The sequence below is a fragment of the Suricata suricatta genome, chromosome 14 (assembly GCF_006229205.1).
Source record: "Suricata suricatta isolate VVHF042 chromosome 14, meerkat_22Aug2017_6uvM2_HiC, whole genome shotgun sequence".
NCBI classification, from domain to species: Eukaryota; Metazoa; Chordata; class Mammalia; order Carnivora; family Herpestidae; genus Suricata; species Suricata suricatta.
The window spans coordinates 84,045,141-84,069,912 of NC_043713.1; the positions used below are offsets into that span (position 1 = coordinate 84,045,141).

At 50.3% G+C, this 24,772-nt stretch overlaps 1 protein-coding gene across 1 annotated transcript in view; it reads left to right on the top strand.

The window, feature by feature from the left end:
* Window positions 1–24,772, top strand: part of DNAH10 (dynein axonemal heavy chain 10) — a 134,837-nt gene that overhangs the window by 72,627 nt on the left and 37,438 nt on the right. The window contains exons 35-52 of the mRNA XM_029921629.1: window positions 394–546; window positions 1,653–1,841; window positions 3,576–3,722; window positions 4,294–4,485; window positions 6,053–6,171; window positions 7,766–7,924; window positions 8,718–8,853; window positions 9,949–10,071; window positions 11,560–11,694; window positions 12,000–12,216; window positions 15,041–15,160; window positions 16,147–16,292; window positions 18,841–18,993; window positions 20,102–20,362; window positions 21,743–21,915; window positions 22,949–23,042; window positions 23,339–23,506; window positions 24,009–24,197. Of these exons, the coding sequence (XP_029777489.1) occupies window positions 394–546; window positions 1,653–1,841; window positions 3,576–3,722; window positions 4,294–4,485; window positions 6,053–6,171; window positions 7,766–7,924; window positions 8,718–8,853; window positions 9,949–10,071; window positions 11,560–11,694; window positions 12,000–12,216; window positions 15,041–15,160; window positions 16,147–16,292; window positions 18,841–18,993; window positions 20,102–20,362; window positions 21,743–21,915; window positions 22,949–23,042; window positions 23,339–23,506; window positions 24,009–24,197 (2,874 nt within the window). The remainder of the gene's footprint in view (window positions 1–393; window positions 547–1,652; window positions 1,842–3,575; window positions 3,723–4,293; window positions 4,486–6,052; window positions 6,172–7,765; window positions 7,925–8,717; window positions 8,854–9,948; window positions 10,072–11,559; window positions 11,695–11,999; window positions 12,217–15,040; window positions 15,161–16,146; window positions 16,293–18,840; window positions 18,994–20,101; window positions 20,363–21,742; window positions 21,916–22,948; window positions 23,043–23,338; window positions 23,507–24,008; window positions 24,198–24,772) is intronic.

Sequence of the window (24,772 nt, forward strand, 5' to 3'; positions counted from 1 at the left end):
GCAGCAGACGGAGACCACGGGGTGGGGAGGGCTGTGGCCAGCTGGGAGGCAGCGCTGCGGCTGCAGGGGGCGCCACTGCTTGGCTGCGGTTAATTGTTGCCCCTTGGAAAGTGGACCTGGTGTTGCTAGAGTTTCTGGTATTTCAAGAGAGGCCAGAAATCTGGAGTTTTCCATGAAAATGCTTAATTTGTAAAATCCTATGAACGGGAGCTGGCCCATGAGAGGGTCCTGGAGGTCTTGCCAGAAAGACCCATTCGGAGGGTGGCCGGCCGGCTGCCTCTCCACCAGGCTAATGTTCCCTGTTTGCTTTAACTTAGGTGGGTTTGCCTTAATTGAGGTGATGTCTCTGCAAATGAATCTCTTGCCCTTGTCCTGACATTTCGTTCGTCCTAGGCCATCGGGAAGATTTTCTCTGGCCTTGCCCAGTGTGGGGCCTGGGGCTGCTTCGACGAGTTTAATCGAATCGACGCCTCTGTGCTGTCGGTCATCTCGTCCCAGATTCAGACGATCCGAAGCGCTCTGATGCATCAGCTGACCACGTTCCAGGTGAGGCTGAGCGCGGGTCCGCCCGGATCACACGCCCCGGGGCGGACACCTCGCCAGGCGGTGGGCAGCCGCCCTTCCGGACCAGGCTGCTGATGGACGAAGATTTGATAGATTTCTGCTTTCAAGTCCAGGTGGTTGGGTTTCCCCAAATCATCAGCATCTTTGAGAATTAAGGACTGCAGTAGTCTAAGAACTTCAGACTAATTCCAGACACACACGTAGTTGCTGTAGGTGGGCACGGCAGTGTTCTCAAGTAAGTGGTGCACAGAGCCCCGTTTAAAGGGAAAAACACTTGTGGTCACTTTCCAAGTTTGAGGAAAAAAAAGGAGCCTTAAAGATTAATGTCCCATGGGGCGCTTGGGTGGCTCAGTCAGATAAGTGACCGACTTCAGCTCAGGTCATGATCTCATGGTTTGCGGGTTCAAGCCCCACGTTGGGCTCTGTGCTGACAGCTCAGAACCTGGAGCCTGTCTTCAGATTCTGTGTCTCCCTCTCTCTGACCCTCTCCTGTTCATTCTCTCTTGCTCACTTGCTCTCAAAAATAAATAAACATTAAAAAATTAAAAAAGATAATATCCCATTCAGTCAAAATGTCTACCAATAGATATTATCACACAAATGCACAATTTTGTCTTCATGTCTCATCAAGTGAGGGCATTAAAATGAACAGGATTTTAAAGTTAGGGCATTCATTCAAACAAACAGGATTTTAAAAATCAAAATGGAAAGGCAAATTTGAAAACATTTTGAGGATTCACCAATCTCCGTCCGTCCAAGGAAACACGTGTAGACCCGAGCTGATGAGTCCGCATTAAGTTACGTCTGATGATGGGGCACGTGGGGGGCTCAGTCAAGCATCGGCTCTTGGTTTCAGCTCAGGTCATGATCTCACAGTTTGTGAGTTCGAGCCCTGTGTCAGGCTCTGTGCTGAAAGTGCAGAGCCTGTGTGAGATTCCATCTCTCCCTCCCTCTGCTCCTCCCCTGCTCACTCACACACTCTCTGCCTGCCTCAGACCCATGCGGTTAACAGCCCCCCGGCTCGCCCGGCCTCCCAGTGGTGGGGCGCTGGCCAGCCTTAACCCCCTTCCTTTCCTGTCACCCTCCAGTTTGAAGGGCATGAGATCTCCCTGGACTCGAGAATGGGCATCTTCATCACCATGAACCCCGGCTACGCTGGCCGCACGGAGCTGCCCGAGTCGGTGAAGGCCCTCTTCAGGCCCGTGGTGGTGATCGTGCCCGACCTGCAGCAGATCTGCGAGATCATGCTCTTCTCAGAGGGCTTCCTCTGCGCCAAGGTGAGCCTTGCCGGCGCCCACCCGCGCTGCCGGGGCCCCGCCCCCGCCGCCCAGGCTCCGCCCCACCTCTGCCCACGCGCTGGGGACTCCGCAGGCTTGCGTCCTGTGTGCTGTGTGACTTACTCTGTTTGTTTATGTATTTATCGCTTTGTCTCTCCTTCTCCTGTCCCTTTTAAAAATTGAAAGTTTTATTTTCAAATAATTTTCGACTCCTGAGAAGCGGCAACAAAAGTGCAGGCAGTTCTGTGTGCCCCTTCCCCAGCTTTCCCAGCGATGACACCTTACACCTCAGAACCTGGAAAGTGACGTGGGCACTGTGCTTTTAGCTCAGGTGCAGGCTTTGTCTGGATTCCATGGGGTTTTGCGTCCCCCCCACCCCTCTCTCTGTGGGGTGTGTATGTATAGTTCTCAAACATTTTGTCACACGTGTGCAGAAACCAGTGCCAGGCGGGACACAGAACTGGGCCGTCACCACAAAGAAACTCCTTTGTGTTTTCCCCCAGCAGTCACACCTTCCCCACAGCCCTAAAGCCTGGCAACCACCTGTCATTCTCTATCGTGACAGTTGGCGACTTCAAGAATGTTCTATACTGGATCATAAGTAGGTAACCCTCTGAGACGGGCTTCTTTCGCCAAAGCCTTGTACCTTGAGAATATGTGGCTTTTTCATGTTAAAAATTTTTTTTTTTTAATTTTTGAGAGAGAGCAGGGGAGGGTCAGAGAGAGAGGGAGACACAGAATCCGAAGCAGGCTCCACGCTCTGAGCTAGCTGTCGGCACAGAGCCCGACTCAGGGGCTCGAACTCATAAACTGTAAGATCATGACCTGAGCCGAAGCTGGACGCTTAAACGACTGAACCCCCCAGGCGCCCCAAGACTATGTGGCTTTTAAACACACACACACGCACGTGCTCTCCTTTATCCTCTTTTAAAATATGTACAAAAAATAAAATATGTGTGAAAAAAGTATGTGCATGCATGTTTCCAGAAGGCTCTGAAAACATACAAAATAGGGGCGCTTCGGTGGCTCAGTCAGCTAACCGTCTGACTCTTAGTTCTCAGCTCAGGTCATGGTCTCACAATTCATGAATTTGAGCCCCGTGTCAATATTCTCTCTTGCGCTCTCTCTATCTCAAAAACAACAACGAAACCCATTAATGTGCAAAATAGCAAATACTTTCATTGTAAAGGGTTGTGTGGTTTCTTTCCTATAATTTTTCATAAAGGCTCTTACTGCTCGCGTGTGTCTGGATTTTGAGCCGGAGTGGTGAGGTCTCTGGTTGTTAAGCCCCAGGCCACGGCTGGGGAGCAGCAGGCTTTGAACCCTTGCTGTAGGTGAGGTGGCTGGCTTGTCTTGGAAAGCGAGTTCCAGGAGCAGCTGTAAAATGCTCAGGTCCAAATAAACGTCGAAGCATGTTTTCCCAGTGTGATCGCCAGGATTGAGAACCTCGGATGGGTTCTCTTCTTTAAACGGAGGCGATTAAGATCTTTCTCCACTTTCCAAGACGAGATCCTCCAATGTTGGCCAAGAGTGGTGTTCTCTGAAATTAGTCCCCGTTTAGTCCCCGATGAAGACAAAGGACCCGGCCTGGCTTGTCTCTTGGAGGCGAGGTTTGCTTGTTCGGAGAGCCGCTCCGTCGGAGCGCCCGTACGTCCGTTTTCTTTGTAGAGTGACGTCCTGTCTGCTCTCCGGTCGTTTTCTCTCTTTGCTTTCCATGATCTGTGATCACCAAAGACGCTGGCCAAGAAGATGACCGTCCTCTACAAGCTGGCCCGGGAGCAGCTCTCCAAGCAGCACCACTACGACTTTGGGCTGCGAGCCCTGAAATCCGTGTTGGTGATGGCGGGGGGGCTGAAGAGAGGCTCTTCTGAACTTAAAGAGGTAGGGACCACGTGCCGCCGTGTCCTCAGGTCCCCTCCGGTTCCCACTCACTCGACAACCGCTGGGATGGAGGACGGGCTGCCGAATGGTGCTCATCGGCATGTTTTAGCCTAGCTGTCACTTGGTTCGGTCGCAGGCCTCTGGTGGGTCTTTGTAGCCATTGGATGAGGTGTTTTTTTTTTTTTTTTTCCTAATTTGACTTATTACCATAGGTCAATTTCAGCGTCTCCATGGCGCCACAGTTTCTGATGCTTCGCTGGTAATAATCCATAATTGCAGGATGGTGGGGAGGAGGGCTGGGGATAAACCCAGTCCTCAAGAAAGCGTGAGAACGAGTTTTCTGGTTTTCTTTCCACTTTGCCGTAAAGGCGCAGACTTCCTCCGAAGCAGACGTCGCTCAGCGCTGCTCCGTGGGCAACAGAGTCCCGCGTTTCTCTAGAGGCTGTGCTTACGGTGCTTTATGTCTTCTAATTTATACTGACTTTCACTTTGTATTTCGTAAGAGGATTCCTGGACCTGTTCCCGGCTCTTTCAGAAATATCTTTGAAGATGTCCGTTTCGTTCCGTCCAGGATGTGGTGCTGATGCGGGCCCTTCGAGACATGAATCTGCCCAAGTTTGTCGCTGAGGACGTCCCTCTTTTCCTCGGTTTGATTTCCGATCTGTTTCCTGGACTAGACTGCCCGCGGGTTCGCTACCCCGATTTTAATGATGCCGTGGAGCAGGTGCTGGAGGAGAGCGGCTACATCGTCTTACCTGTGCAGGTGAGGCGGCCCGAAGTGACCTCATGGGCTTCCTCTGGGTCCGTTCTGTTGGTTGGTTTGGTTGTTTGTTTTTACTATCCTCACCATTTTCCCCTGACTTTTTTTTTTTTTTTTATTGTGGTAACGTCCACATAACATCAAAATTTTCATCTTACCCAGTTTTACGCAGTGTAATAGTGTTAAGTATATTCGCATTGTGAAACAGATCTCCAGAACTTTTCCATCTTGTGAAACTGAGACTCTGTCCCCATTAACCAACAACTCCCTACCCCCTTCCCTAGCCACTGGCACCTGCCTGGCACTCAGCCTTCTGCTTCTATGAATCTGGCTCCTTTGGGAAACTCATATAAGTGGAGTCTTGAGATTTTGTCCTTTTGTGACTGGCTCCTTTCACTTAGTGTGTCTTCCCAGTTCATGCATGTAATAGCCTGTGTCTGAATCACCTTCCTCCGTAAGGCAGAAGAGTTTTCCCCTGTATGTACGTATCACCCACCCGTTGTTTTTGGCATAATATGATCATTGATGTATTTTGCTTTGGGTTCAGGCACCTAATGTTCTCTCTGCACCCCACCTTTTTTTCCCCCAGAATCATACATATAAGAAAAATTAAATTAGATGTTACTGCTAAGATTTTGATCATCTCAAGTCTGTAAGGTTGTAGATGTTGTCATTAAGCCATATGTTGCCAGAGTGTTCTGCTGAGGGCCTTAATGCCGAAAGCTTCAGGACCAGTGTGGCTGCCTCCGGTCGGGCTGCCTCGGGGCATCAGGCCACCCGGAGGCCTCAGGCTGGGGTAGCAGGGACTGGCCACAGATGAGCGAGTGGCACCTTGCCTGGCCCTGAGGTTTTCCTCTGCACGTGGTTGTTTAAAAAAAATGTGTTTTCTGGTGGGAATGTAAAATTGTGTAGCAGCTATTAGAAAAAGAGTCTGGCAGTTCCCCGAGAAGTTAGGCACAGAGTTACCAGGTGACCCGGCCATTCCATGCCTGTGTGTCTGCCTGGGGAAAGTGAGAGCCTGTGTCCACACAGGACCTTGCACACAAATGTTGACAGCAGCGTTATTTGTAAGCTCAAAAACGGAAGCACGCAAATGCCCATCCCTGGGTGAATAAGCGAAATGTGATCTCTCCACGCAGTGGAATATTATTCAGCAACAAAAAAGAATGAAGTCCTGACCCCCGTGGGTAAACCCTGACATAACGTGGATAAAGGTGGATGTAACGTGCATAAACCCTGGAAACATGCTGAGTGAAAGTAGCCCACATATCCTGTATGATTCCATCGATGTCATTCCGTTTACATACGGAGAGGGGGCAGATCCATGGGGGCGGACCGCCCATGAGCAGCGCAGCGGCTGGGGGCAGGGCTTAGCAGAGTGGACTAATGAGTGCAGAGTTGTGGGGGCAGGGAATGTGTGCCGAAAATCTTCTAAAATTGAATGTGGTGATGGTGCCTGTGCCCAAACCCCCTGAATCGCACAGCTAAAATGGGCGAATTGCATGGTATGTGAATTACAGCTCAGTGAAGCTGTTTAAAAATAAGATGTGTTACCGACTTTGCCCCACAGGTGGATAAAGTGGTTCAGATGTTCGAGACCATGCTAACCCGCCACACGACCATGGTGGTGGGGCCCACGGGAGGGGGCAAGTCCGTGGTCATTAATGCCCTGTGTCAGGCCCAGACCAAGTGAGTATGCCCGGAGGAGGGGGCCTGGTTGCCCAGCCGGGGGGTGGGGGGTGGTGTCACCTAGTCGCGCTTTGCTTTCTCAATTCCTGGGACATTAGATTTGTCTTCAAACACTGCCTTTTTTTTTTTTTTCCCTTAAATCATGAAAGCAAAGAGTTCATTCACGTTCGACACTACATGTAGCTACCATGGGGAAGACATTTTCAAGCCAGGGTGTAATCCAGTTAGAAAGGAAGGCGAAATGTCTTTAATACGTTAGCTTCATGGCCACCAGTTATTTTCATGACGAGTCAGCTTCAGAATCTCATACAACACAGGGTGAAATAGACAGTCCTGAAAACTGAAAGCCGAACATGTCCTAAACACCAGTTTAGTGTCCTAAACACCACTTTACAATCTGAGCGTCTCCACTTGTTTCATTGCTAGTTCACCCATTTCCGAAGGCAAAACAATGACCCTTTTCTGACCAGACTTCTCTGTGAGGGGGGTGTTTGATGGACAATCTGATAGAGATTAACTTGTTAAATTGTATTTTCTTGGTGTTCAGACGCTCCTTCAAAGTAAGGCAGGACAGTCACCATTACGCGACCCTTGTTATGGTGTCGGAGTGGCCCCAGAGTGTCCTCTCCCCAGGTGACTCACTGTCACCAGCCAGCGGGAGCTGGGACGGGGGACTCACCCTCCTCACACACCATGTTCTGAAGACCTGGAGTGAGTTGTGCCCATCCTCATACTGAAAATGGATTTTCTCACCTTTCACTCTCCTCCTGAGCAATGACTGGGTCCCGGAAAGACTTCTCTGCATGCGAATATTCCAGCAAAGATCCAAACCAAGCCTTCCAATCTTTGTGACTAACATTTCTAGATAGTCTGTACACTCTAATGAGTCGGTGACTGCCATTTTTTCTTATCTCTTCTTGTGTTTCTTATGAGAGAGCCAGTGGGCTGTGGCTTCCTGATTTCAAGTGGGCGGTGTCATAGCCCTCCTGCCTGTTCTGTAATTCGTTGTTAGGTAATTGATAGACCGTGTGTGTATTTGCACGCCACCATGATTTTTACTTCGTGAATTAGGGACTGTTTGTGTGACGTCCGGTGTTCTGTAGGTGAATTCATCCCGTCGTGTTGCGGGAATTCGCAGGCATTCGGGTGCAAACGCCCCATCCACGTGATGTATAAAGTCAGCAACACAGAGCAGACACCCCGTAAACACGAGGGGTTGAACTTTAGTGGTCCAAGGGGGTGTTACATAGTCCTGGATGACCGTTACCTCTAGTGCACGAATTATGAGATCTTTACATAAATTGTCATGGGCAGGACTATCTAACTTAGCTTCTCATTGCCCTTAAAAGGCAAAGCTGTGCCTTCAGTTCAGACCTCACTTGTGTTGGGGCCACATTTCTGGTGAAACGTGGTTCTCTTGCATTTAACATAAGCCATGGAACGTAATGGGAAGCCCAGGGGGCAGTTTGGGTGGGTCGCATCTTAAATTTTGGATTGGATCCCAAACATCTAATCCCCACATGGGCAGCGCCGACTATTTTCCTAATGCACTCAGTCCACCTGGACCACAGTTGCGGCCTCTCCTTGGGTTTAGGCTCGGGCTGATGACGAAGTTGTACACCCTCAACCCCAAAGCCGTGAGTGTCATAGAGCTCTATGGCATCCTGGACCCCACCACCCGAGACTGGACAGACGGGGTGCTGTCGAACATCTTCAGGGAGGTCAACAGGCCGACGGATAAGAAGGAGCGGAAGTGAGTACCTTTGTGAGCAGGAGAGAGCCTGGGTTCGTTCAGAGCAATTACCTGAATGTTATGGGTAAAAAAGACAACGTATAGCATTGTAGTTTCATGCTTTGGGTGCCCACAGGGTCAGATGTCAGTCGCTCTGCTCACAAAGTGCCAGATGCCATCTCAGTTCTCTGTGCGTCATCTCTGTCCCCTCAAGTGCTAGGATACTCTGCCCTCCATAAGGATACTTGTCCTTGGATAAGGGCCCACCTGAGTAATCCAAGGTGCTGTCATCTTGAGGTCCTTAATATGACCTGCAAAAATCTTTTCTCCTCCCCAAATAAGGTCACAGTCATATGTCCATCCAACGGTCACCACTCCACCCATGAGACACAGATACGGTGTATGAAATCCTTCCCTTTGCTCTTAACCTTCCATAAGAAAAGTGGGTGTCAAAACCAGTGACCAATAGCAATTGATATTCTCAGTTTTAAGAAAAGAATGAGATTGTGATCCTGTCTGTCCCCACACACAGCTGTGGCTCAGCCCAGCACCTTTTTCCCAGGCAGGATTGCAGGTATGCGCTTTCAGGATTGCAGAGAAACAAGAAATTCAGATTTTTGTGTGAAGTTTCTTTATTCTTCAGTGTCAATGACTGACTCACACAGATTTTTATGGGTCAAACCTCTGGATCAAGTTGGGTGCTCTGTGTCAGGTTCTGCCTGCAGGACCCTGGGAAAAAGACATTCATCATGAATGGGGAGGTGACACCAAGTTCCGTAAGAAAGCTTGGCTTCCTTTTCTTGGGTTGCTATAGGTATATTTTATTTGATGGTGACGTGGATGCTCTGTGGGTAGAAAACATGAATTCCGTGATGGATGACAACAAGCTGTTGACGTTGGCCAACGGTGAGCGCATTCGGCTTCAAGCGCACTGCGCTCTGCTCTTTGAGGCAAGTAGTGATGAAAGATCATTTTTAATATGTCTTTCAGTTAAAAATGTAAATGTTTATTAAGCTGGTAATAAATATAGGTGACTAAAGAAAACCCAAACAGTGCAAGAAGAGTTTTCATGATGAAGACAACTCAATACTTCCCCTACCCTTACCGTGTCACAGAGGTAACTACTTTTCACTCTTGAGTTATTTCTTTGGCTCATTATCCTAGTGTCTGTAAATAACACACTTAGCATGCTGTTTATTCCTTTATCAACACTAGCTCACTCCCCTCCTCAGAATACTATATTGATACATCAGTTAAATCAGTAAACAGTATTTTTAATACTGTTGCATTATTATGAATGTGGAAATATTTACTGTAGTGCCAACTAGTATAGTGTTATTATGTTTGCTTTCTTTTTGAGTCTTCTTTTTTTTTTTGGATCTTGAGTTTGTAGTTGCCTTTGTTTTTTCCTCTTACACTGTTTGCCTTTAACTTTTTTTTTTTTCATTTATTTTTACAAACTTTCTGTCATATCCTCTGAACCTGTTTCCTAGCTAGTGGCCTTGAGACTTGTTTTCACTTTAGCTTAATGTTAAAGTTGTTCCTAACTTGGCCTGCAAAATTCGTTGATGCATGAGTATTTGTGGATATTGGTTGACTGAACTGTGTCTTTTTTTTTTTTCATCAAGAGATAGGTGTGTTAATATTGCTGGTTTAGATGCATATGTGTTAAGTCTTATACTCCCCAATCTCAACTATGTTTAAAAAATGAAAAAATACTGAAAGGAAAACACCCCAAAACAATGTTTATTTCTTGGTGTTGGGATTTTGGGTAACTTCTCTTCTTCTCCATAGTTCTCGATTTTTGTCAGATATTCTACAACATATTAGTTTTCATATTAGTTTAAAGTAAAAGAGAACTTTAAAAGGTGCAACACCAGAAATGTGTAATTTTCCCATGGTAAGCCTAAGTGTTCAGTTGGAAGTCTCATGAAAGCTATATTAGTCTGGTGCAGTTCTGAAACTTTGCACGAGGCAAAGGATTTTAAACATGCAGTTCAACTGTTTATGGCTGTAGACATGACTGATGTTCTGTATTTCTATAGGTTGGAGATTTGCAGTATGCCTCTCCTGCAACTGTGTCTCGATGTGGAATGGTTTATGTGGATCCTAAAAACTTGAAATATCAACCCTACTGGAAAAGATGGGTTAATCGAATACTAAACAAGGTGAGAATGATTTCTAAAATGAGCCTAAAAGTTATTAGTATTCGTGGCTAGTTGGATAAATGTAATCCAGAGGGATGTTTGTAGTTAAAGCCGTGACCTTGACCTTAATCTGCCCATGATCTTAAGCACTTAATGTCATCAGTAAGTTGGATGAAACCATGGAAGACACACTTACTAGATTTCCAGATAATTCCATAGCTGGTGGGATAGGTAATGATTTCTTTCTTTTTTTTTTTTTTTAAAGCTTATTTATTAAATTTGAGAGAGAGAGCACGCGCAAGCGCGCGAGGGAGGGGGAAAACAGGCTGGAGAGGGGCAGAGAGAAAGGCGGACAGAGGATCTGGAACAGGCTCTATGATGACAGCAGGGAGCCTGAGGTAAGGCTCAAACTTAGAAACCATGAGATCAACTTAACCAGCTGAGCCACGTAGGCGCCCCAGGGATACGTGCTGATTTCGGTGGTCCAGATCAAGGGTTGAGAATTTTTTTCTGTAAAGGGATAGAGAGTAATATTTTAAGGTTTGTGGGCCAGCTGGTTTCTTTTGCTACTACTCAGCTATGCCATTGTGGTATGAGAGCAGCCACAGTACATGAACGGGCATATCTATGTACCCATAAAACTTTATTTACACAAAAAAGTGGCAGGCCAGGTTTGGCTTGTGGGTTGTAGTTGGCAACTCCTGCTCCAGCCAAGCCCAGCTATCGAGAGACTTGTCTCTAGGGGGACTCCGCTTTTGCTGAGTTGGATGAATGCCATGTGTCAAGGACCAAGCTTGTTATGTAATTGAGTTCTGGTATTTTAGTTGACCTCAAACCATGTCATGTGTCACATGGCTGCTAAAATGTGTAATTGTAACAAAAGGCTTCATGGAGAAGTGCAGAGACAGGTGTGACAGCCCTGTGAAGGTCGTGGCTGGACCACACACCTGGCACAGCATGGCTGCATTCTCAAAGCAACACAGGTGGTTTGGGTGGATCACCAGAAGGACGGCTAGGCTGATGGCGAACTGGAAACCAGGATGTCATTATCCCCGAGAAGACCTGGGGAAGCACGACAGGACCGTTGGAGGTGCGGTTGCAAGGGGAAGAGAGTTGTCTGAGGGTCTGTGCGATCCCGTGTGGTTCTCAGCGCCTTGATAGGGACGGGCTCTCGCTGCCTTGGTCTCTTTGCAACATGACTGTGGCCACACCTCCTGAACTGGAAGATAATCAGCCCCATTTCTGTCCAACGGGACCTGTTACCCTCCCTCCCTCCTGGTGGTGGGGTAGACTCTATGGCAATGAAACGAGATGCTTTGCAACGGAAGTGCGCCACAAAGGACACATCTCTCCACAAAGAGAAGGCCCTGCAGGGTTTACTCGCCTGCCAAACTTATCCTTCATTGGAAGACCTTTCTCATCCCTCTTTTTGCCAAGATCAGCTTTCCACTAACTTCCCTTTAAATGAAGGAGCCCTTGAAAATACATTGGAATTCTGTTCTTTTATAGGTAGAGCAAAGCCATTTAGAGAGTCTCTTTGAGAAGTACGTGCCCCGTCTCATCGACATGATAGTGGAAGGGATGGTGGATGGAAGACAGGGCGAGAAGCTGAAGACCATCGTTCCTCAGACAGACCTAAATATGGTGAGAGAATGAATACCTCTGTTAGCAGAGAGAGGTGCTGCTCCTAACGGTGCACCCACGTCCAAGGGCAGCAGGGCGCGCAGGGGTGAACTGGAGCCTCACAGGTTTCTGACGAGGGAGACTCAGTACTTGCGTTGGTGACCCCGTGCAGGACAAGGTGCCGGCCCTCTCTGACCGAGCCAGTATGGCGGGTGGTAAGTTCCCATCCCTCTGGGACCTGGGACCCGGAGACTTGTGACCGGAACTGACCGTGGCGTGGGGGGAGGGGAATACACAGGGTGACCAGGGACTTGCCTGTGCACTAGGTGACCCAGCTAACCAAGATGTTGGACGTGCTCCTCGAAGGAGAAACAGAGGACCCAGACCTTCTGGAGTGCTACTTCTTAGAGGCCCTGTACTGTTCTCTGGGCGCCACTCTGCTCGAGGACGGAAGGATTAAGTTCGACGAGTGTATTAAACGCCTTGCTGCCTTGCCTTGCGCTGTTTCGGAAGGAGAGTGGGCCAACCCCGGGGAGCTGCCGGGTAAGAGCTGAGGGCGGCCTGTCTGCCCGCTCGCCGTGCCCCCCGGGGCGCGTTCAGAGGAAATGACGTGCACGCGCGCCTGTGCGCGGTCTTCTAGCTCGTGGGCTCCTGTGGGCACACGTGCAGCGTCAGAGCCTCGGCGTGCGCTCCGGAGCGGTTCCGGGGTGTGAACCGCTGGAGCAGAACACGCACAGGCTTGTCTTGTTGAGTCTAAACTGCGCCCCCTGCCCGCACCCCCCCACCCCCGCTCGCGCACCCTGGGTTTAGGCACTTGCTGCTTTTGCTGCTTAAGGTTTTCAAATTTTTCCCACTTTGCACGACTTGGAGTTTCTTCTCTTTTGGATTTCTCCACCTATTTTTTCTAAACCACCTCTCTGATTTTCGCCTGCTGCGTGTCCGAGGCTTTGCGCAGGAGGCGCGCCAGTGCGAGGGCAGGACACAGTCCGCAGGGCGTTCTTAGGAGAGCATCGCATTAAGGTTTCAGGTTTGTGTGTGAAGAAGGCGCATCCTTCAAGAAAGACGTATGATGAAAACATGCCTTTTTCAAGAACCATATGTAACATTAGGGTCCATCTTTGTCTAGTTCTTTAAAAATTTTTTTAAAAAATATTTATCTTTGAGAGAGAGAGAGACAGACAGACTGTGAGTGGGGGAGGGACAAAGAGGGATGGAGACACAGAATCCGAAGCAGACTCTAGGCTCTGAGCTGTCAGCTCAAAGCCTGATGTGGGGCTCGAACCCACCAAATGGGAGATCATAACCTGAGCCAAAGTCAGACGCTCAACCAACTGAGCCCCCCAGGCATTTTTGTCTCATTCTTACTGATATTTGACTATGCCTTGGCCGATCGACATCTCTCTAAGTTGTATTCCATCACCGTTACCTGGGATGTTCTTTTTAAAGTGCAAAGTCAAGTCAGGTCTTTCTAATGGGGAGCACTGAGCTCTCCATCCTCCTGCTCAGGTGCCGGCATCCTTGCTGGGCTCCTCTTGAGGTGTCTCTTCTGTTTCTCTGATCAACTCCCTCCTTGCTGTTCTTGGACCTGCTCAGGGGAAACCTTCTGTGCCCTTCTAGAGACGTCTCTTGGCCTCTTTCCTGTTAAAGCCATTGGTCCTTGAAAGGTTGACTTTGAGCTATGTCTTCTCATCCCATTACTTCTCAGCCAGCACCCACCTGCCCCCTTTTCAAACCCCAGCTCCCTTGAAAGGGCTTCCAGTGAGCATGTCCACTGCTCTCTCCACCAGAGCCCACGGGCCTTCGTGTCCTTGGTGTCCTGACCTTGCCTCCACGTCCAACATGGCTGACCACTTCCTGTCCTCTTGAAATGTTCCTCCTCCTCCCTGCTGGCCACTCCTGCACCATCTCCTTCCTCTCGTCGGAGTTTGGTCTTCAAGCCTCCTTTCATGCTTCATTTCCTCACGGAGCTCTGGCCACGTGCTCACAGCTTCTGCTTCCCAGCCTCCTTCCCTTCTGAGAATTCTTCTCACTCTCTAGCTCTGTTCTGTTGAAATCTGTGTATTGTCTATCTGTCATTTATCTGTCTATTGTCTGTCTATCTCTACCTATCATCCATCCATCTATCTATCATTGATCTATTATCTACCTATAATCTATGTACCTATCATCTATTTATCATCTATCTACTAATCTATCTACCTATTATCTATGTATCTATCACCTGTGTGTTGTGAGTGCATGGCCAGCGGTCCGTGAGGACATGAAGCGTTAAAGGGGACTTGAGGACCAAACCCCTATTATCTATCTATCATCTATTTATCTGTCATCATAATCACGTCTGTCTCTGTCAATCATCTGTCTACCTTGCACATCGGTGACCTTGACACTTTCTTCCGCCGCCCTGGCCTGTCCTTTTGGGCTGTCGGCCCCACCCCCACCCCTCCTGCGAGCGCTCGTGTCGCCTCTGCCCTGGGCGAGGCGGGAGCCTCCCCCACAGGTCTCCCGGCCTCCACTCACCTCCTTCAGACCCATTGTCCACCCCGGTCGGTCGTACTGATCTTTGTGGATGCGGACCTGATCACGTGTCCCACTGGAGGCTAATGTCGTACGTGCGGGACCGACAGGGTGGCGAGCAGCCCCGCAGCCCTGTGGCCTTACCTCGTCTGCCCGCCGCGTGCACTCCCGCCTACTCCTGTCTGTTCCTCCGGCCAGCCCACCTGCTCCCTTCTCCCTGAGAGCCTCCCGGCGGCCCCCAGTCCTCTGGGCTCAGGACTCGCCTGTCAGGTCTCGGACTGGATGGCATCTCCTTTGGGAAGCCTTCCTCCCAGTGCTGGCTGCAAAGTTGGGTATTGCTGGGGCCTCCGGGAGGAGGTGCACGGGGAAGCTCTTCTTAGAGCTGAATTTGCGTAGCACCCCGATGGTCAGTTACAGAGGGGTGTGGGGCGTGGGGTGCCTTGAGGTGCCCCACGTGCCCTGTGGCACCCGGTGCTTCTCAGACCTCTTTCCTGCCCCAGCCTGGTCAGACGGCCTCCCTGGGCGCCCACTGCACCTGCCCTGTCGCGGAATGGGCCACTCCACATCGGACTCCACACTGAAATTGCCTCTTAACTTGCCTCCATCTCTCCCCGCCCCCCGGCCCACCAGCAGATGTAAGCCTAGGTTCCCCGGCTGTCTGCCACCTCACTCTTTCCCCGGGAAGGGGCTCAGCGTGTCCCTGCCCTGTGGCTACGGGAGCGTTAGCTCAAGGTACTCAGTTCAGTTGCTGTCCGGGGAGCAAGTAGCATTCACTCATCTTACTCACGTCCCAGAGCTGACTCTGCATTTCCGTGTCTACGACTGAAGTGAAATGGACCTTTATGTACCACAGGTCACCTCCCGACCATGTATGACTTTCATTTTGACTCCGCACGGAAGAAATGGATACCGTGGAATAACTTAGTTCCTGAATATGTTCATGTCCACGAGAGGAAATTTGTTGACATCCTGGGTGAGTGAGACCCAAACCTCTGTTCTCCGTGTAAGTGGACAGTTCTTGTTCTGTGAGGAAGTGGAAAAGATCCGGGAGCCTCCGTGGCCCTCTGAGCCCACCTCCCACCCCCCAGAGTGTTGGTTCGGAGAGACTGAAAAGATTGAGCCATGGGCCTCACCAAGAGGGTGGTGCTGCTGGTTCCATTTATGTGCGGTGTCCCCAAGCGTCTCCGTGACTCTCAGCTGTCACCTGACGGGGTGGGGATGGGATGGGCCGCTCTGCCTTCCCCGGGCTTCCTTCAGCCTGGAGAGCTGGCCGGCCATGCGAGGCAGTGAAGGAGGAAAGAGGAATGAGGAGGACAGCGCGTTGGGAAAGGGGCCGCCTCGCGAGGCTGTCCGCCGTGCGCGTTTCTGGGTCCAGCTGCAGTTTTAACGTGCTCCTCTGGCTACTTAGAGAACGTGGTGGCAGAATGACTTCACAAAACAAACGTCTGGTTTTGGTTTGCTAGAACGCGTCCTACCCATTTCCCCAGGAACCAGTCAGGACTAAAAATGACCGGTGTAGGCGCGAGCCAGACCCGGCTTCACGATTTCATTCTCTCTCTTTGGAGGAAGTTGTTGGTCAGGACCAAACCCTGCAGATACGTGACTGATGCAGGCAATGGAGAAACTGAGTTTTGAATATCCTGAGTGTATGCCAGAGTGGGGTGTCAAAAATGGTTTGAGGGGGCTCTGAATCGACCGTGGCAGCGATCGCACAACTACAGAAATGTACCAAAGGCACCAAATCGTACCTTTAAAGTGGGTGGATTCTACAGTAAGTGAGTTATAGTTCCATAAAGCTATAAAAATACACGGTTGGGGCAGCGAGCTTCCCCTAAGCAGGTTGCACCCATATGTGCATTTTCAGGGTCACGTCTAGGGGTTTTACTGATCTTTTTGTGGGATGTTTGGGATTCACCCTCTGATGGTCCTGCGATGCTCCCCTCCTGTCTCGCTCCTCAGTCCATACGGTGGACACGACCCGCACCACCTGGATGCTGGAGCAGATGGTCAAGATCAAGCAGCCAGTCCTTTTGGTGGGGGAATCTGGCACCTCTAAGACAGCCACTACCCAGAACTTCCTCAAAAATCTGAACGTGGATATTAATGTAAGTCTGAGTCGTGGTTTGTACCTGTTACCTACTGCCGTGTAACAAATCACCCCGGCACGCGGCAGCTCAGTGCGACAGACTTACTGTCTCCCCGTTTCTGCGCGCCAGGAGCCTGGGCGTGGCTTAGCTGGGTGGTTCGCGCTCACGCTCTGGCCTGGGACTGCTGTCCAGCCGTTGGCCGGGGCTAGAGTCCTCTGAGGGCCTGTCGGGGCGCCCTCTTCCAAGACGGCAGGCCTCAGTTCCCCACTGTGTCGACCTCTCCTTTGATGACCCAAGAAACCACCTTCCCGCACTTCGGCCATGGTCTGTGGGTGACACAGAACCACCGTGAATCACCTTGATGCCGCGTGGGAGGGGGTGGGGGTGGGGGTCACCTTGGAGGCTGGCCTGTCTCATTACTCATCACCTTGCTGTGGTTTTGAAAATCTCAAGGTTTTCCTTTCCTTCCTCCAGTCCTGTGTTAAATGTGGGAGCGTCCGACGTGGGGGGCGCTGAGCTAGCTGGGGGCCCCAGGGGCAGACAAGATCAGACTCGCAGTCAGTTCTGGAGGGACTCACGGTCGGGCGGGCAGGGAGACAAATTTGGAAACAAACCCTATGCAACATGACAGTGTAGCATGTGCCAGGGTGCTGAGATGTTAGGAAGGGGTGTCAGGGGTGCCTCGGGGGCTCAGTCGGTTAAGCCTCCAACTCTTGATTTCAGCTCAGGTCCTGATGTCATGGTTTGTGGGTTCGAGCCCCGCATCAGGCTCTGTGCTGACAGTGTGGAGCCTGCCTGGGATTCTCTCTCTCCCTCTTTCCCTGCCCCTCCCTTGAGCTCACATACACACACTCTCTGTCTAAAAATAATTTTTTTTTTTTTACAAAAGGGAGGAGGGTGTCATTCTCCTTTCTATACTCAGAGTGGCCTTACATGGGCCACTGTCCTGGCTTCAAACAAGTTTTATTTAGTGTTTTTATGAGCAAGGAAAGACTCTCTTCTCCAAGAAGCTGCCTGTGGTTTTGGGTCATCCAGCTGATACCTGCTTGTCCCAAATCCACTCGCTGACTCAGTTCTGTGTTTTTGTTAACATCTGCTCATCATTTAATTTTCCAATTCCTGCGCTGACCTTCCAGAGCCCTGGAGAGGAGAGACGTTTCCTGCGCTCTCCCTCCGGACTCCCTCACTTAGGCTTCTTCTCCGAGAAGCCCCGGGAGCCTCCGGGGCAGGGAGTGGCCAGCTGGGTTTCGCAGTGGCCATTGCCTGAGGGACGTGGGCAAGGCCGGGCCAGGCTGCCTGCAGATGGTCAGACTCGGTCACAGACGGGCGCCTGGAACCAGGGCTTATGTAGCCTGGAGGGGGTCATCGTGGAGGGCACAAGAAGGGACGTCGACGGCCAGAGGGACCTACAGGCTGGTGGGTTCCGGCGAACAGCAGCTACATTCAGCAGCCCCCACCATGACGCGCCCCCGCCCCCCCCACTGGGACTCAGCAGCTGGTGCTCATCGGCCCAACAGGCATGTCTGTGCACATTCATCATGAGGAGATGGACGCCGACCTTCCTCGTGTGCAGCTCCCGCATGCCTGTGGGCCCTCCGAGGGCCGTGTCGTCTAAGCAGTGGCTCTCAGTGTGGTCCCTAGGCCAGCAGCATTGCTGGAAAACTCGCATCTGTGATCCTAGACCTTCTGAATCAGAGCCTCTGAGGACGGGGCCCTTCGAGAGGTTTGGCACAAATCTTCCAGGTGATTCGGGCGCATAGCTAAGAGCGAGAACCGCCGACCAATGAACTCTCACCAAGTGCCCTAGGAAACAATGAGGGGCCTTGTGTACATCTGTGCATGAGGGGCGCTCCCCCCTTTCTCTCAGCAATAACTTCCGAAGATGCTCTCTCTGACCTGTTTATTAAGATGCGGCAGGCATGACAGTAACTTACGGCTGAGTATTACTTTGTCGTGTGGAAAACACCTTTGTGGATTTCATGTCCTGTGATTAAAATCAGCCTATGGGGTAGTCCAAGCAGATGCTGTTAAAACTCTTACATGCGAGGAAATGAGGCTCTAAAAGGTTGAGTCTCTTTGGGGCACCTGGGGGGCTCAGTCAGTTGGGCGTCTGTCCAACTTTGACTCAGGTCAGGATCTCACGGTTCGTGGGTTTGGGCCATGCATCCAGCTCTGTGCTGGCAGCTCAGAGCCTGGAGCCTGCTTCGGGTTCTGTGTCTCCCTCTCTCCCTGCCCCTCCCCTGCCTGCACTCTGTCTCTCTCTCTCTCAAAAATAAACATTAGACAATTTTTTAAAAAAGTTAAATCTCTTTTTGAAGGTCACCTAGGCAGAACTGAGCAGAGCGAAGGCCCCCAGTCCACCTTGCGCCCGGGGCCCACATGCGGTGACGTGTTACCCCCGTAGACATCCTGCTAGAGGGAAAGAGTGGAGTGCAGGCACACCCTGGGTCATAGAGAAGTTCAGATGCTGGGGAATTTGTAAGCTGGGCGGCAGCTCATGGCCAGCATTTCCCACCGGCACTGCGAAGAACTGACCACCCGCTGCAATGATCTCTCTCTGTTCCAGATTGTGTTAATGGTCAACTTCTCCTCTCGCACCACGTCTTTGGATATCCAGAGAAATTTGGAAGCAAATGTGGAGAAACGAACCAAAGACACGTACGGCCCACCCATGGGAAAACGCCTCCTGGTGTTCATGGACGACATGAATATGCCGAAGGTAGGGCGTGTAGGGCTGAGGGGCGGGGAGCGGCGGGGCGAGACTGTGCGCCTGTGCGTGCGCGTGCGCGGCGGCTGTGCGCGTGCCCGCGTGTGTCTTCTGCATAGTGCCTGCGGGGTGCTGGCTGTGGGAGTCCGCTTAGGAGACGATGTTCCTGGAATGTTCTTCTTACATAGTGCGGGACTCTTGCTCACTGACTGCTTTCTTAGCCAGCAGGCAGCCTCCCGACTTTTTACAGCTTGTGTTTGAGCAAGTGGTTTCCCAACGAGCTGGAGCTCAGACGACGATGTTGTCCTCAGTCCCCCACACGCCGGGAGCGTAGGGCAGCCCCTTCCCAAGGGCCCCTCTGGACTTGCCAGGGAGGGAAACTCGAGCCCGTGTGAGGAGTGTGTCTCTGGGGCCAGCAGCGGAGTTGTGAAGTTTTCTTAGTACTGAAATTTAAATTCATGTAATTTCTGCAGAATCATTTTTCCCTCTGAAAATCTATCTTCCAGATGGACTGTGTGCAAAGCCAGGATCCGTCCATCTATACCCATCCATCCATCCATCCTTCCGTCCGTCCGTCCTTCCTTCCATCTTTCCATTCATCCATTCTTCCATCCATCCATCCTTCCGTCCGTCCGTCCTTCCTTCCATCTTTCCATTCATCCGTTCTTCCATCCTTCCTTCCTTCCTTCCTTCCTTCCATTCATCATTCTTCCATCCATCCATCCACATACACTTATCCATCCATTTGTGCATCTCTTCATCCACCCGTGGCCACATCCATCCGGGCACACACCCACACGCCCTTTCCTCCATCCATGCATCCATCCAATTGACATGTATTTATCGAGCGCCTCCTACGGGTCTGGGGATGTGCAGTGATGAACAAAACATAAGCATTCCCTGCCCTCATGGAGCTTGCAGTTGAGTGAGGGAGAAAGATTAGAAAAAATTACAAATGAATATATAATTGGAAACCTTGAGAGGCCCATGGGACTAAAACCAGAGTGCTCAGAGAGAGTACGAGAAGAGGCGAGAATTCGTTCAGATGGTCAGCTCAGGCGACCCTGAGTTCTGCTTTCTGACGCTGCCGTTCTCTCTTTTCCTGGAAAACCAAACCAAGGTGGACGAATACGGCACGCAGCAGCCGGTCGCTCTGCTGAAGCTGCTGCTGGAGAAGGGCTGCCTGTACGACCGCGGGAAGGAGCTGACCTGCAAGCACATCCGGGACCTGGGCTTCATCGCGGCGATGGGAAAGGCCGGCGGAGGCCGCAACGAAGTGGATCCCAGATTTATTTCGCTGTTCAGCGTCTTCAACGTACCGTTTCCTTCCGAGGAGTCTTTGCATTTAATTTATTCCTCCATTCTGAAAGGCCATGCCTCGGTACCGTGATGTTAATCCATGGTCTTAGGGGCGCCTGGGGGACTCGGTCAGTGAAATGTCTGACTCGGCTCAGGTCATGATCTCATAGTTCACGGGTTTGAGCCCCACGTCAGGCTCTGTGCTGACGGCTCAGAGGCCTTAGACACAGGCATTCGGCACGGCAGGCACAAGGCCCACGAGACTTTCAGGGGCCCACAAAAGTGTTTTCTTTCAAAACTAGAAGAAAAAGTATCCAGTCTGGATTATGTTCATTTTTATGTTAGTGTAGTCATAGATGTTAAAGTAACATATTTTCTGGAGGATAGAGCCCAGAAGGCAAAAGTGCCTTGGGTCCACGCAGGTCATGATGTGGCCCTGAGTTACACGTGTCCATTGAGCTGCAGCAGTGAATCGACTAGGGGGCCAGGACCTGGAGTCAGGCCCCAGGCCGCTCCTTGGGCAATCCTAGACCAGTTCTCCTCTGGAATGAGGATAGTGATGGTGCCCACCTCACCTAGAACGCAGAGAAAAATGCATGCAAAGTGTGTGGCACGCTGTCTAGCACATAGCAGATACTCGTTAGATACCCGTTACTGGTCTTGTGTTGATTTAACTTGGCCCCTCACAAACGGAACCCATGCATTTAAACGATGACCTTCTGACCTGGCATTTCGCTCCTAAAGTGAGGTTTGCACACCCAAAATCTTCAGGGGCAGGAAAGGCATGTGGAGTGGCCGGGTGTGATCAGTAGGGATTGTGAGCCCCTGGTGTGTTTATGCCTCACCTTAAGCCATCGGCTTTCAAAACTGTGAGGTCTGCCCTGGTCCAGACAGACGCAGATGGAGGGCAGCTTGGGCTTTGGTTTCACAGCATGTTGACTTGTCAGTAAATGAGAGAATCTAGGGAAGCAAAGCAGATCAGGTGATGAGTTTCTCTGGCCTTTTCAGTTTTTTGCTTGTCTTCTCTTTAAAAATTACAGGAAAATCTGCACAGTGTAGGATTCGTTGTTTTAACCACTTTAAAGTACGGTTTATTGGCATTGAGTACATTCGTGATGTTGTATGATCCTCACCACTACCTGATTCCGGAATATTTTCATCACTCCCAAAGTAGTCACACTGTCCCACCCTTCAGCCCCCCGGCAATTGCCAGTCTGCATTCTATCTCTGTGGATCGGCCTCTTCTGGACGTTTTGTATAAAGGGACACATACACTGTGGGCTCTTCAGTGACTGATGTCTTTCACTTGGCATCATGTTTTCAAGGTGCATGCGTGTGGTAGCAGGTGTCCACACTTTACGCCTTGATATGGCCAAATGATATGTCGTTGTGTGGCTAGACCACACCGGTTCACCCATTCATCCACTGATAGGCCCTTGGCGGGGGTCTTTTCAATTTCTAGGTGTTCCACGAAAGCATCGTGGCCGTGAGTGACCAGCTGACCTTCTGCACGCTGGCGCTTTACAAAAGCATCGTGCAGGACCTGCCGCCCACGCCGTCCAAGTTCCATTACATCTTTAACCTGCGGGACCTCTCGAGGGTTTTCAACGGTCTCGTCCTCACTAATCCAGAGCGGTGAGTTTGTCTTGTCTCCCTAAAATGTGGCCCGTGGGTATGATGATGGATTTTATTATTTAAAGACAGAGGACTTGTCAATGAATTGGATGAATCAATGGATCGATTAATCACCTAGTGTCTTTCTGTTTATGTTAAATGAGGAAGAGAGTTAAGTGCTTGGCTAAGGCCCGATGACTTGTGAGCCCTTGACTTGGAGACAGGTGGAGCCGAGAAAGGCAGAGGTGTAGACACGTGGACAGGTGTATTTAAGCCCTTGGTGGGAGAGCTCTACTGACCATGGATTCTTCCTAAAGTTGCCTTTTGCGAAGGCAAAGGAATCGTTTGCAGTTGCTAGTTAGCTACAGATTGTGGGTCTTTTTAGAAGTAAGTGCAGGGGACAGAGAAGATTTAAGTCTGGGTATAGGAGTTTTCTCAATAAAGCTAGACTGGCTTCTGTATTTACATTAACGTACACTTTATGTAGACTTGCAAGCAGAGTGCACTTTTGTGGATTCACACTGAGTCCACAAAAAATTAAAAAGTGAATTAGTTGAGGACTTTCCACATACCCAGACTTGTTCTCAGGTGCCTTTGAAGGGTTTGGGTTGGAAGTCCAGGAGAAGGCAGCTTTAGGGATTTAGGAATGGGTGGGGTGAGGGCTTTTTGCTGGAAACCAGAGAAAGTTCTGGAACTGGGGCTGGATGGAGCTGATTCTTAAACGAAGAAGCTGCCAGTGTCCTTGATGCTGATTTCGAATTCACACATTGCAGCAAGTAGAAGCAGTGTCAGGCGCCCATTTATGTCACTTATGTCATTTACAGATGATGATCTTTTTCTTCCCTGCAGGAGGATAAATTATAGATGATGGTTTTACGGTCTTTACACTTAATTTGTTAGCTTCCATTAAAATTTCATTAATGTGAGACCAGGGGGGAGAGGGCTACAGAAATGCTGGCCTTTTCTGCACACTGTGTATCCATCTGAAAACAGCAGCATTTTGCTCCCCCCTCTCTAGATGATTTCACAACCGATTTTGCCTTCTGTCATGTAGGTTCCAGAGGGTGACCCAGATGGTGAGAGTCTGGAGAAACGAGTGTCTGAGGGTCTTCCACGACCGATTAATCAATGAAACAGACAAGCAGCTGGTCAGTACATCAGACTATAGCAGCCAATTCAAAACTCTGACTACAGACTTCTTCTCTGGGTGAAATAAACAAGCGTCCCCCCCCCCATGTATTTTTAAAATATAGTTCACCACGTAGAGAAAGATACACTAACGGCAGAAGTTGACAAAGGAGGGTGGAGTATTGAGTACCTTGTAACGGGAACAAGAATCGAATGCAGATTACTTCAGAGAATCTTAGCATGTGTTCTTTTTCTGACAAGTCTTAGTACATAGATGTTGTTGAGTGTGGGTCCTTAAGCGGTCTTCTATCAAAAGGTACAAGAGCACATAGGAAACTTGGTTCTGGAACATTTCAATGACGACGTGGAGGCGGTGATGAGGGACCCCATCCTGTTTGGAGACTTCCGCACGGCCCTGCAGGAGGAGGAGGCCCGCATGTACGAAGATATTCAGGATTACGAGGCGGCCAAGGCTCTGTTCCAGGTGCGCACGGGCTCGCTTCCCGGGCGCACTTCTCAGGGGGTCCAAGCCCTGCGTGGGGGCTCTGGGGGCGGGGCTGGGGAGGGTACCTGGCCACGTCTCGGGGTTCAGAGTGCGCGTGGGAATGACCTGAGGAATGTCACACACGCAGAGCCCAGGGTTCACCCCTCTGGGTTTCCATTCATCCAGCCCGTGGAGGGTCCCAGGGTTCCAAGGCACAACCAGGTTTGGGAACCACTCAGCCCCCTGCTGTCCATTTTTATGTTAAGTCATGAACCGAGCCTTGTAATCAGCTTTGGCTCACTGCTGGCCAATCACAGACCAGCACGTAGAAACCTTAATTGCCAATATTACACTTAGTCCCACAGACCCGAACAATTTAATTATTTCAACCACTATAGACTACTGGGGAAAAAAAAAATCTCCATTCTTAATTTCTCCCGGACAAAAGGAAAGGGTGTGTCTCTTAAAATCCAGTGATCCTTTTTAATTTTTTTAAATTCAGGAGATTCTTGAGGAGTATAACCAGAACAACACCAAGATGAACTTGGTTCTCTTCGACGACGCCCTGGAGCACCTGACCCGTGCGCACCGCATCATCCGCATGGACCGCGGCCACGCCCTGCTGGTGGGGGTGGGGGGCTCAGGGAAGCAGTCTCTGGCCAGGCTGGCCGCCTTCACTGCCGGCTACGAGGTGGGTGAACCTCTCCCCCGAACACAGGCTTCTTTTTTTTTTTTTTAAGTAGTTTATTATCAAATTGGTTTCCATACAACACCCAGTGCTCTTCCCCACAAGTGCCCTCCTCCATCACCACCACCTCCCTCCCCCTCCCCCTTCAAACCTCAGTTGGTTTTCAGTATTCAATAGTCTCTCAGGTTTTGCGTCCCTCTCTCTCCCCAACTCTCTTTCCCTCTTCCCCTCCCCCTGGTCCTCCATTAGGTTTCTCCTGTTCTCCTGTTAGACCTACAGGTGCAAACATATGGTATCTGTCCTTCTCTGCCTGACTTATTTCGCTTAGCATGACACCCTCGAGGTCCATCCACCTTCCTACAAATGGCCAGATTTCATTCTTCCTCATTGCCATGTAGTACTCCATTGTGTATATACACCACATCTTCTTGATCCACTCATCAGGTGATGGACATTTAGGCTCTTTCCATGATTTGGCTGTTGTTGACAGTGCTGCTATGAACATTGGGGTACATGTGCTCCTATGCATCAGCACTTCTGTATCCCTTGGGTAAATCCCTAGCAGGGCTATTGCTGGG